Source organism: Leuciscus leuciscus (assembly GCF_965113295.1).
Source record: "Leuciscus leuciscus genome assembly, chromosome: 12".
NCBI lineage: Eukaryota > Metazoa > Chordata > Actinopteri > Cypriniformes > Leuciscidae > Leuciscus > Leuciscus leuciscus.
Genome location: NC_138736.1, coordinates 39,680,664 through 39,693,670, shown reverse-complemented (window position 1 = coordinate 39,693,670; position 13,007 = coordinate 39,680,664). Strand labels below are relative to the sequence as shown.

The following is a 13,007-nucleotide window of genomic DNA, read 5'->3' as shown; positions in this document are numbered from 1 at the left end:
AAAGCAACATTCCCATTAGTAATTTCACAGTAGATTTTTTGTATGGCAATCTGTTACGGAAGCATACTCAAGAGAAGGAGATTGAAGTTAATAGGGAGTTTGAGACAACAACTGAGCGGATGAACTGAAAACAGGTAAGTGGAAAGTGCAATGATACTTTGGAGAGCGGGATGCTGGCAGTGAATAGTATGTTTCTTCTGACGGGTGTGATGACTGGTAGATGATGCAGTGAAGGCTGGAACTCTGAACACTAGACTTGGAGACAGAGGAGAATGGAGACGAGACTGGAGAAGGGTCGCTGGAGATATCAGGTAGTAGTCGCTAAGGCCACATTTACACATAGCCGATTATTTAGAGAAAATACCCCCCCCCCCCCCCCCCCCCTCCTCTCTCCCTCCGTTTTCAATAATAGCATTGTGCACACGTCATGGTTTTCAAAAGAGTTGTCATTTACATCAACCCGCATAAATACGCGTCGAGCGCCATCATAACTATTCCAAACCTATGGGCGGCAGTGTAGAGAGAAGGACAAAGCCATGCAAGCCAATCAGAATCCTCAGACTCGACAACAACGAATAACACGAGCGACTTCCTGTTCCTTTCATAGGGCGCTCACATGACGTTAAGCATTTTCTGGCGCATAATGTGACGTTTGAGAACCTAAAACCCCGTTTCTCCCAGTTGACACCGGCGTTATCAGAAATCTCCACTTTGGCCGGAGTTTTTAGAAATAATAGTTTTCTGTGATAAAAACAGGGTTTTCATGCAAATGAGAGGCAAAACTGCAGGGAAATATCTGTGTCTTCCCTTCGTGTAAGCGGGGCCTAAGACAGGGTTAGTAGTCCTATTCATACAAACAAGACCAGACAATGAACTGTAGTGAAGTGTATTGCTGCGTTCCAATTCGCCTACTTATATTACACCCTAAAAGTATGGACTCTTTTTGTGAAGAAAAAGTACATACTTTTGAGTGTGTAGCAAAAGAGTAGGCACTAGGCAAGCTTTGGGACATACTACTTCATCATCTTAACGGACAGATCTGTCGCGTGCATCCTGTCACCGTAAACTGCTCTGTGAATCATCTTGTCACAGTTAAAATCCTCCATTCAATCCAATTTAATTTCCTACCGTTTCGGAGAGAAATGCAGTTACACGTTCGTCTGCCAGTCGTGGGTCTTTCATGCGGAGACTCTCCTCATGTGTTTGCAATTTGAATATAATTATGCATTTAAAGGTTAAAGGCGAAACGTATCTTTACAAAAGTTCACAATGCTGCTGCAGATGCAATATAATGTAAACAACATTGAATATATATATATATATATATATATATATATATATATATATATATATATATTTTGTCAGGTAAGATACTGATAATTAATCACTCAAACCCCTTTATCTAAACCCCTCTACATAACCGCTGGACTTGCAGGTCCTCCATGTCTGTAGTTTTTTAACACTTTTCACTCGTTTGTAGTTCTAACCGAATCCTCCTCCAACACGCGATGGGTTGTGGGCAATATTAGCCGTGAGTGCGCATCGATCTACACTTCGGATTCTGACAGGAAATAGTAGACCATCCGGGTATCTTTGGAACATTCATTTCAACATACTACGATTTGGGACGTACTAATTCTATATTCGAATACTATTTAGGACGGATAGTATGCGAATTTGGACACACGTTGTGTCTAAATAGTGTCAGTGATGAGGGTGATGAGGAGGTGTAGGTGTGTGTGATTAGAACTCAGGTGAGGGAGTGCACTGTGATTGGCTGGAGTGAGAGCCTGGCAGATCTGCAACACAATCATTATTTACCATATGAGACGTTTTATACAATCGTACCTCAGTATCTCCAGTTTACAGTGAGGATCATGCAGTAGATCAGAAAGCTGCTCGACTCCAGAATCTCCTACTTTATTTCTAGTCAGACTCAGTTCTCTCAGGTGTGAGGGGTTTGATCTCAGAGCTGAAGTCAGAGCAGCACAACCTTCATCTGTAACACCACAATCCAACAATCTATAGAGAACAATGACACATGAATATAATGAAGATTAAACATCCTTTTCAGTTACTTGATGGTAAACTTTTTTGTGTATATATATATATATATTTTTTTTTATTTTTAATTTTTTTTTGTATATCATTGATTATTCACCACAGGAGAAAAACAGACGACGTTGAGACTTTTATCAAATCTTACCTCAGTTTCTCCAGTTTACAGTGAGGATCCTGCAGTAGATCAGAAAGCTGCTTGACTCCAGAATCTCCTATTTTTTTCTCAGACAGACTCAGTTCTCTCAGGTGTGAGGGGTTTGATCTCAGAGCTGAAGTCAGAGCAGCACAACCTTCATCTGTAACACCACAATCCCACAACCTGTAGAGAACAATGACACTCTTCAGTCTCTCAGTTCAGGATCTACAGCACAGATAAGCAGAACTTCACAATCAGAGACTTAATCCATGGTACCATTAACAGGTCCAGTCTAAGGTTCAGACCCGCTTCTACAAACTGCTTGAGCGGGTTAGTCTCCATTTGGTAAAAATTGCAAGAATATTCAATAACACTTTATTTAACAGTGTCCTTGTTACATATGTTACATGAACTTACCATCGTAATAACAGGTAAATTATGCATAATTACACGTAACTAACCCTCAACCAAATCCTAATCCTACCCTTATCCTATACTAAGTACATGTAATTGCTTAATATTACTCAGTACTTAAATATATAATTACACTGTAACAATGACACCTTAAAATAAAGTGTAACCAAATATAATTTTTTAATGCAAGTACCAAAAATCATCAACATATCTGTATATGAACACGGTTGTCACATCTTAATATAATCCAGTCATGTTTAATCATTGATATTGTAAAATGATGTCAGACACATTGGAAAGAATCGAAAAAAAAGCAACATTCCCATTAGTAATTTCACAGTAGATGTTTTGTATGGCAATCTGTTAAGGAAGCAGACTCAAGAGAAGGAGATTGAAGTTAATAGGGGGTTTATTGAGACAACAACTGAGCGGATGAACTGAAAGCAGGAAAGTGGAAAGTGCAATGATACTTTGGAGAACGGGATGCTGGCAGTGAATAGTTGTCACAGTGTCTGGTTTGTGTTTCCCTGTGTAACCACTAGAGGTCCTCTTTCCCCATGGTGTCCTTCACTCATAACTACATTTCCCATCATCCTGTTCTGTCACTCATTGATCATTGCACACAGCTGTTTCCCGTCACCTTGTTAGCTTCTGTATATATATATACACCCTGATAGTTTCAGTGTTTGTCACGGAGTCCTTGTTTAATGTCACACCGCTTTGGAGGTCTCTTTTCTTGCCTGTCCTTGTTTTGTTTCCCATGTATAGATTGCTTATATGGATTTTGACCCCTGCCTGGACTGGTTTTACGAATACTAGGGATGGGGAAATGAAGCCTCGTGAATCACTGAGGCTTTCCCCTGACTGTTCTGGGAAAAGATTCAAAGCTTCGAGAGTGTCGAGAACAGCGCCATCTGGTGATTATTTAAATTAAAGCAGCCAGAAGCCTGTGTTAGAAGCTCTGGCAGATGTAGCAACCACAACACACTCCATAGTTTCAATGTTATGTGTACAAATAAAAGACCTTACATGCTTGTGTTTGATTTGTTCATGAAATAAATTAATTTTACCATTAAAGTGTGACAATAAAATATAATATAAGCTTATATGATTCAATAAGATTTAATGTAGGCCTACTCTCTCTCTCTCTCTCTCTCTCTCTCTCTCTCTCTCCACACGCACACACACACACACACACACACACATAATGAATAAGGACATTGTCTAATAGGATCATCTGTTATTAAATGTGCTTATGACACTTGTTACTGATAGTGCTTATGTAACTGTAGGAATAACAAAAAGGTGATAATTTTTTTAAATTATTTTTATTAAGAAATAAAAGTTGTTTCACAGTGTTGGGGCTGAGTATATTTCTCCTCTTTAGACAGCACTTCACATGGTACAGAGGAGGCTGGGGTACAAATAAACTGTAATGCCAATATAGGTGGGGGTAGACTTTTTTTCTGCATTCTCCAGTATTCAAGTGGATCTTCAGCTCTCTGTATGTTTGTCTTTGTAACAACAACAACAACAAATAATAGCCTAAGTAGTGAAAAATAAATTTTGGTTATTTAAATGTAATATATTGATTAACTTTCAAAGTACAGCACTCTCCTCACAAACCCATCAACCAGACTGAGGCAACAATGACTCGTTAAATACGATCTGGAGTTTGAGCCTTCTGACACCCAAAGCGAAACGCGCACGTGATTGGACAGAAAGTGAGGCTTCCTTTGTCGCCGATCACGTGACTCTAGTAAACCAATACACACCCCGATACCGGGCTTCACTAGAAATCGTGTCGCTTGTGTGATACGCGCATTGAAGCTTCAGTGTCATACGTAACATCACTAACGAATACGGATTACCTATTAAAATACTGCAATTGGATTTACCTTTCCTGTGTGTGGTATCGTGACAGAAGGACTCCGTCACATGTATAGATCTAGCGGTATGGGTTTTCTTGGCTCTTCCCCAACCACCGAGAGGGAGAGGAGGCAGCAGAGGGGGAATTCGCAAGCTGGAGAGGTTCCGCCTCGTATGAAAATTTTTCAGTGTTTTGCGTTGTGGGCCCGTCAGACTGAGGAGACCATGGTCAATTCCCCTGAGCGCCCTTCCATCAGGCAAGGACAATCTTTTGAGGGAACCCGTCTGGCCAGGTGATTTGGAACCGCAGGAGAGGAGGTTCTAGATGTGAGCCCCGGCACCACTCTCCGCTTTGGTCTCTCTTCGACTCTGGGCCGGTGATGCCCAGCCCAGAGCTCCCTTCGCCGCTGGTCCTGTCCAGCCCGGAGCCTGCAACTCGCCATCAAAAACGGCGGAGGAGGAGGAAGACTGTTCACATCACGTCTGACGATCCAGAAACTGTTCACGTCACGTCTGACGATCCAGAAACTGTTCAAGTCACGTCTGACGATCCAGAGACTGTTCACGTCACGTCTGACGATCCAGAAACTGTTCAAGTCACGTCTGACGATCCAGAGACTGTTCATGTCACGTCTGACGATCCAGAAACTGTTCAAGTCACGTCTGACGATCCAGAGACTGTTCATGTCACGTCTGCGGATCCAGAGACTGTTCACGTCACGTCTGACGATCCAGAAACTGTTCAAGTCACGTCTGACGATCCAGAAACTGTTCACGTCACGTCTGACGATCCAGAGACTGTTCATGTCACGTCTGCGGATCCAGAGACTGTTCACGTCACGTCTGCGGATCCAGAGAATGTTCACGTCACGTGTGCCGATCCAGAGACTGTTCACGTCAGGTCTGCCGATCCAGAGACTGTTCACGTCACGTCTGCCGACCCAGAGACTGCTCACGTCACGTCTGCCGATCCAGAGACTGCTCAAGTCACGTCTGCCGATCCAGAGACTGCTCACGTCACGTCTGCCGATCCAGGGACTGCTCACGTCATGTCTGCCGATCCAGAGACTGTTCACGTCACGTCTGCCGATCCAGAGTCTCCGGACAAGATGGCCGCCGCCGAGCCTGTGACTCCGGACAAGATGGCCACCGCCGATCCAGAGTCTCCGGACAAGATGGTTGCCGCCGAGCCTGTGTCTCCAGACAAGATGGCCGCCGCCGAGCCTGTGTCTCTGGACAAAATGGCCGTCGCCGAGCCGGTGTCTGTTCCTGTGCCTGAGCAGGTGTCTGTTCCTTTGTCTGAGCCGGTGTCTGTTCCTGTGCCTGAGCCAGTGTCTGTTCCTGTGCCTGAGCTGGTGTCTGTTCCTGAGCTGGTGTCTGTTCCTGAGCTGGTGTCTGTTCCTGAGCCGGTGTCTGTTCCTGAGCCGGTGTCTGTTCCTGAGCCGGTGCCGGTTCCTGAGCCGGTGCTGGTGCCTGTTCCTGTGATTAGAACTCAGGTGAGGGAGTGCGCTGTGATTGGCTGGAGTGAGAGTCTGGCAGATCTGCAACACAATCATTTTTTACCATATGAGACATTTTATACAATCTTACCTCAGTATCTCCAGTTTACAGTGAGGATCCTGCAGTAGATCAGAAAGCTGCTTGACTCCAGAATCTCCTACTTTATTTCTAGTCAGATCCAGTTGTCTCAGGTGTGAGGGGTTTGATCTCAGAGCTGATCTCAGAGCAGCACAACCTTCATCTGTAACACCACAATACCTCAACCTGTAGAGAACAATGACACTCTTCAGTCTCTCAGTTCAGGAAACACTGATATAAATGATATGATATGAATTTCTCCTCAACAGATTTATATATGAAAGCAGTTGTCACCTCTTCATGACATCCAATCATGTTTTTGACTTGTAAAACTATCAAAAGTAAAATAACCTCAGAAGCTTTGGAAATAATCCACTGAAGATTAAACATCCTTTTCAGTTACTTGATGGTAAACCTTTTTGTATATATTATTTTTGAATATCATTGATTATTCACCACAGGAGAAAAACAGACAACCTTGAGAATTCTATAAAATCGTACTCAAGTATCTCCAGTTTACAGTGAGGATCCTGCAGTAGATCAGAGAGCAGCTTGACTCCAGAATCTCCTACTTTATTTCCAGACAGATTCAGTTCTCTCAGGTGTGAGGGGTTTGATCTCAGAGCTGAAGTCAGAGCAGCATAACCTTCATCTGTAACAACACACTCCCACAACCTGTAGAGAACAATGACTCTCTTCAGTCTCTCAGTTCAGGAAACACTGATATAAATGATATTATGAATTTCTCCTTTTACAGTATTCCTTAGGTACAAAGCACATGCTAAACTCATAAATATGATCATGTTTTATCAGTGTAATAATTGTTGTCAGAGTGACTTAGTGAACTGATCTGGATTCTTTAACCACAGGCAGCAGCTTCTGAAGAACTTCATCTGCTCTATTTCGTACTCCAATAAACTTTTTTAGATCAAAAACATCCATCTTCTGCTCTGATGTCAGCAACACATAAGCCAGAGCTGACCACTGTGAAGAGGAGAGTTTGATTTTTCCTATTTCTCCAGATTTCAGATAATCTTGGATCTCCTGCATCAGAGAATCATCACCCATTTCATTCAGACAGTGGAACAGATTGATGGATCTCTCTGGAGAGCGATTCTCCCCGATCTTCTGTTTGATGTACTGAACGGTTTCCTCTTTGTTGTAGGAGCAGCTTCCAGTCTGTGTCAGTAGTTCTCGTAAGAGAGTCTGATTGGACTTCAATGAGAGACCCAGGAGGAAACGCAGGAAAAGGTCCAGATGTCCATTCTTACTCTGTAAAGCCTCATCCACAGCTCTCTGATGCAGCTCAGATAATGAGTGATATTTCTTCTGGTTTAAGATTTTAGAAAATAAACCTTGTTTGGTTTTGTCAGACACATTTCTGTTCTTAAATGTAAAGTGAATGTGTGCATATAGAGCTGCTAGATGTTCCTGGATGCTCAGATGAACAAAGCAGAAGACTTTACCCTGATACAAGCCCAACTCCTCTCTGAAGATCTGAGTGCACAATCCTGAGTACACTGATGCTTCTGTCACATCAATGCCACACTCGCTCAGGTTTTCCTCATAGAAGATCAGGTTGCCTTTCACTAGCTGCTGGAAAGCCAGTTTCCCCAGTTTGACAATCATGTCTTCATCTTTCACTCTCTTCTCATAGTCCTTCTCATGTTTGATGTTGGTCTGAATGATCAGGAAGTGTGTGTACATCTGAGTGAGAGTCTTGGGAATCTCTCCTCTCTCTGCTTCACTCAACATCTCCTCTAGAACAGTGGCTGAGATCCAAAAGAACACTGGGATGTGGCACATGATGTGGAGGCTCCTCGAGGACTTCAGGTGTGAGATGATTGTATTGGCCAGACTCTGATCACTGTTTCTCTTCCTGAAGTATTCCTCCTTCTGTGGCTCATTGAAGCCTCGTACCTCAGTCACTCGATGGACACACTCAGAGGGGACGAGATCCGCTGCTGCTGGTCTGGAGGTGATCCAGATGAGAGCAGAGGGAAGCAGATTCCCCTCAATGAGGTTCATCAGCAGCTCGTCCACTGAGGCTGATTCAGATATATCACACAGTTTCACTTCGCTCTTAAAGTTCAGAGACAGACGACACTCATCCAGACCATCAAAGATGAATGACACTTTATATTCATCACTGGATATTTCCACTTCTTTAGTTTCCGGGAAAAAGACATGAAGAAGATCTGAAAGACTGAGTGTTTTGTCCTTCTTCAAGTTGATCTCTCTGAAAGGAAGTGGAAATATGAGCTGGATGTCCTGATTCTCTTTCCCTTCAGCCCAGTCCACAATGAACTTCTGCACAGAGACTGTTTTCCCAATGCCAGCGACTCCCTTTGTCAGCACAGTTCTGATGGGTTTGTCTTGTCCAGGTAAAGGTCTAAAGATGTCCTTGCATTTGATCGGTGTGTCCTCTGTTTCTGCTCTCCTGGATTGTGTCTCAATCTGTCTCACCTCATGCTCATTATTGATCTCTCCACTTTCACTCTCTGTGATGTAGAGCTCTGTGTAGATCTCATTCAGGAGTGTTGGGTTTCCTTGCTTTGCTGTTCCTTCATACAGACACTGAAACTTCTTCAGTAGATCTGATTTGAATCTGCTTTGGACCAGTGAAAGATTGACAGATTAAAACATAAAGAGATAAGTTTTAGTAAAATAACAACACTCTCTAATTAAATAATTAGACAATATCACACAAGCAACAGTGCTGTTGGTCTATATATCAGTAAAACTGTTATTTGGGCCGTTTGCAGTCTCTAGTTATTGGATATTGATATAAATTTCATTATTTGATTCTCTTCTCAATTAAAATAAATCTGGAAATATTTGAGATACATGTACATTTTGTAGGGAAAAAACATCTCATCTAATGCAGTAAACTATACAGTGGACCTGCTTCACTTGGATCATTACTATAATATTAAAGGTAAAAATGAGCAACAATGTCCAAATTACTGAATTCAGTAAATCAATATTCAATTGAATCTGAAAATCTGAAGGCCGTTTTAATGAACTCCCATCACCTGCAGCTCCTGAACTTCCTGAAAGAGTTGAGAGGCTCTGAAAGTTTTTGAAATACTGATGGTAAAAATAATCAACTCTTTTTTTAATAGAAAAGGAAATGTGACCTGACTCATAATTTTCACACTTTGACGCAACCACATTTTAGTTTGAGTTTCTAATTTTTCTAATTATTTGCAATTGGTTAACATATTTTAATTAACAATATAATTGAAACAGATTTAGACATTAAATAATGAGTACATCCCTAATAGTTTAAGCACATAACTTTCTAGTGTTCTTTCTAGCTTACTAATGAACTACTGTATGACCATTGTATACATTTTCTGAGTTAAAGCTACAGTATGGAATTTTTTTTTCCACTAGGGGTCGCTAACCTATTTACAATAACAAAGGCGTAATTTGATGACGCAACACATGCTAAGAATTATGGATGTTGTCGTCAACGTCAAGCCGACCGATCTAATAATGTTTATGGTTGACTGAATACATCGATGCTTTTATCATGACTGTGATATGAAGCAGTTCGGGATTGCTAAGAGACAGATATCAGCTCCACACGCGACGCGAGTCCCACGGATATAAAAGGAATGGACATCTCATTCTACCGAACTACACGCAAGTGCAGAATTACTACTCACAGGTCAGTTTATTAGACAAATTAAACTTGTGAGGTAACGCAGCGCTGTTTCACCTGGTCTAACATTAGCCTACACTATCACTCTAAACTGCATTTGAATGTGTTGAAAGTTACATGTTAGTTTGTTTGTATGAGACTAGCAGTAAGCTAGATCAACATTAGAATAACATACAGATCATATTCTAACATTTTATCATTGTTGAACTATAAACATTGATTAGTTTTATGTAAATGTGCTCACCTGTTTAATAAAGTACATGTAGAAGCGGTCGAAGTCTCGGACGTGGAGCTCTCGTTTATATACTGTCTATGAGAGCTCTAGGCATCTCGAAAACACCGCGCTGATATTGATTCTCGTTTTAGTTCTCCCTTTTTATCCAAAGTCTGCTTGCCATGGTCCGTAATGTTTGAACGAAACAACAACAGCGTGCAAATAGATATTGTGAACTCCACAGTTGTCCACGTCTGTCGCTTTGGTTAATCAGAGGGCTCTGCTCATAGCTCTGGTTACCATGGCAGCACGAGCGGAAACCATAGGCGGAAACCAGGGACAACGCGGATATGACGCCATTGACTGCGACAAAACGGAAATAAGGAAACGTGCCGTGTCTAAAAATTAAATTAAAATTTCTCCTGGTTTGAAAGTTGTTGGAAACAGTCGGGATAATGTAAGTACACAAAAAAAAAAATATATATAACATATATATAGTGATTTTTGCTAATTTTAAAGCAAAAAAAGTTACATATTGTGCATTTAAATGTAATGTTACTTGATTCACAAGCTATTTTATCTCTCCATGGTTGAAACACATTTCAGTAAGTTGTACCGTATATTTCAACATATATTCTTGTGTTCATGGTTCATTCATGTTTATTTCATGCTATAGCTATCAATAAAGATATGATATTGTTCTTGCTGCCGTTTAAAAGAAGGGTTGATAAAGCATCTGATAAATAATCTGTCATGCCACATTAAAGAGGGGCAAAACGTATTTGTCACAATTATGTTCAGTCTTGTCTGCATCTGTTCTTGTTAGTCCCTGATTAGTTAACCTTCATCCACCTGTGTCTAGTTACAGTAGTTCCCTCGTTTACCCTGTGTATATATTCTCCCGTTCAGTTCTGTCCTTGGTCGGTTATTGTTCGTGTCTATGATAAAACACACTGTTGCATGTGTACATTATCTTTGTTATCGTTAGGAATCGAGCTTCGTCTGTCTGCTTCATCAACCAGCGTGACAGTATTTGTAATTTGTGATTAAATTGAATGAATTTGAAAGCGTACACCCTGTTTTATAAAAAGTAAGAAAAGTAACATACTGCGATTACTGAACTTTTAGTAAAGTTTTATTCTCTAATCAACTGAAAAAATAATAGATTAAAAGGTCAATCTTGGAAATTTATCTTCAGATTGTTCAAATGAAGAATGCAATGCATCAGAAATCTATATTTCATGCTGATATTCAGACCAACAGCAAGACTGCATGAGTGTTATAGCAATTTTAACAATACTTCAATAAACAAGATGTTAACTTAAAAGTTAAAAGTTAAGTTAAAAGTGTTGCTAGTTACTATTTACTTTATCTGTTATTAATAATGGATAGTCTGGGTACAGTGAGTTACTATCAGGATGAGTCTGTCTAGACAGAAATGTTGTACCTCATTTGAGTTGATTTTTGTCTTCTCTTAAATGTCATGTTGTCCATAAACCGGTCGCTCTTCATGGACACACAGCTGGACTCTGGAGCCTGTGATCTCTGCTGGGGGAATCCACTTCAACAGAATACAGACAAGAATATATACAGTTCATTTTACATGGATAGATTGGTCTCTATATGAGGTTTATCTACCTTTATCCATCCATCTGTCTATTCAGGTCTTGCAGTCTCTACTAATGAGCTGATGAGCTGAAACAGGTGTTTTATTTTATTTGAGGGAGACATAAGAAAATGTGTCGTGGTTGTGTTCGGGGCTCCAGAGAAAATCTGGGAAGAACTGATCTAGTCTCTCTAGACAAAAATGTTGTACCTCAGATCAGCTGATGTGTGTTTTCCTTTAAATGATATTGGCTCTCTCATAGATGCTTCACTCTTCATGGACACACAGCTGGACTCGGGTGGGTTTGATTTCTGTCTGCAACTTTGGCTTCAATAGAAAACAGACAAGAGTTTATTTTGGGATTATCATTATTTTATTAATTTTTTTACATCCAGATGCAGAAAAGCTTGAGAAAATGTCGAAGAGTGATTACAGTGTACAATGATCATTTCACCTGTTTATTGACATAGATGTGTGCTCTTTTAATAGGAAAGTGTATAAAGACCCTGTGTGAGACGAGACCCTCAGGGTAATAACTATATCTAGAGGCGGAAAGTAACTAATTACAGATACAGTTACTTAACCAAGCTCAGCGCTTTTCAAAGTTCTCTGTATGTCCATCAAACATCAGGACTGAAGCTCTGGATCAGCTGTGAGAGGAGACCTGATCCTGTGCTCGACTCCTGCTATTGCAGCACTTTATAATAGTGTGAGTTTTGATAATAAATGGATATTTCACAAATTATGCCATACATGCATTATTTGTGTGTGTCTGTGGTCTCTTTGTCTGTCTAAACAAAAATGTTGTACCTCAGATCAGTTGATGTGTGTTTTCCTTTAAATGCTATTGGCTCTCTCATAGACGCGTCACTCTTCATGGACACACAGCTGGACTCCGGTGAGATTGATCTGTCACCCTTAAACTGACTTTAATAGAACAGAGATAACAGAATAGAGACAAGAATGAACTTGGTTGATTTAGCATGAAAATAAATCCCACATGAGAAGGTTGTCTATTAAGACAGTGTGTTGAAGAGTGATGAGACTGTCCGAGGATAATGTCATATATCATCTAGCTGTCTACTGTATCTGTGTGTCTTTGGACAGTGTTTAAAGACCCTGAGTGGCTCCAACTACTGTATATCCCGGCACCAGAATATGATAGAGACAACAGATCACTATACCAACCCTGGCAAACACACACAACACCCTGTTATGTGCAGAAAATGAGTCTTCTATAACATTAAGATCATATGAAGATTGAAGTACCTGAATCCTGGAGAAGAATCTCCATGTCTGAATGTGTGTGTGTCATCCATGATTCATTCAGTCTTCATGGAGCTGCTCGGGTAAGAGATCAGAAACACTCATTCACACACACTCAAATACAATACATTTCATTTGACATTTTCTTCAGGGTGTTTATGGATACTAAATCAGATTCATGATTTATAATCAG

At 40.8% G+C, this 13,007-nt stretch overlaps 1 protein-coding gene across 1 annotated transcript in view; it reads right to left on the bottom strand.

The window, feature by feature from the left end:
- LOC309511314 (uncharacterized protein) overlaps positions 1-13,007 on the bottom strand; it is an 85,701-nt gene that overhangs the window by 918 nt on the left and 71,776 nt on the right. Inside the window, exons 15-18 of the mRNA XM_082186419.1 lie at positions 6,560-6,733; positions 6,071-6,244; positions 4,510-5,959; positions 2,207-2,380 (exon numbers count right to left, since the gene is read on the bottom strand). Of these exons, the coding sequence (XP_082042545.1) occupies positions 4,690-5,959; positions 6,071-6,244; positions 6,560-6,733 (1,618 nt within the window). The 3' untranslated portion in view covers positions 2,207-2,380; positions 4,510-4,689. The remainder of the gene's footprint in view (positions 1-2,206; positions 2,381-4,509; positions 5,960-6,070; positions 6,245-6,559; positions 6,734-13,007) is intronic.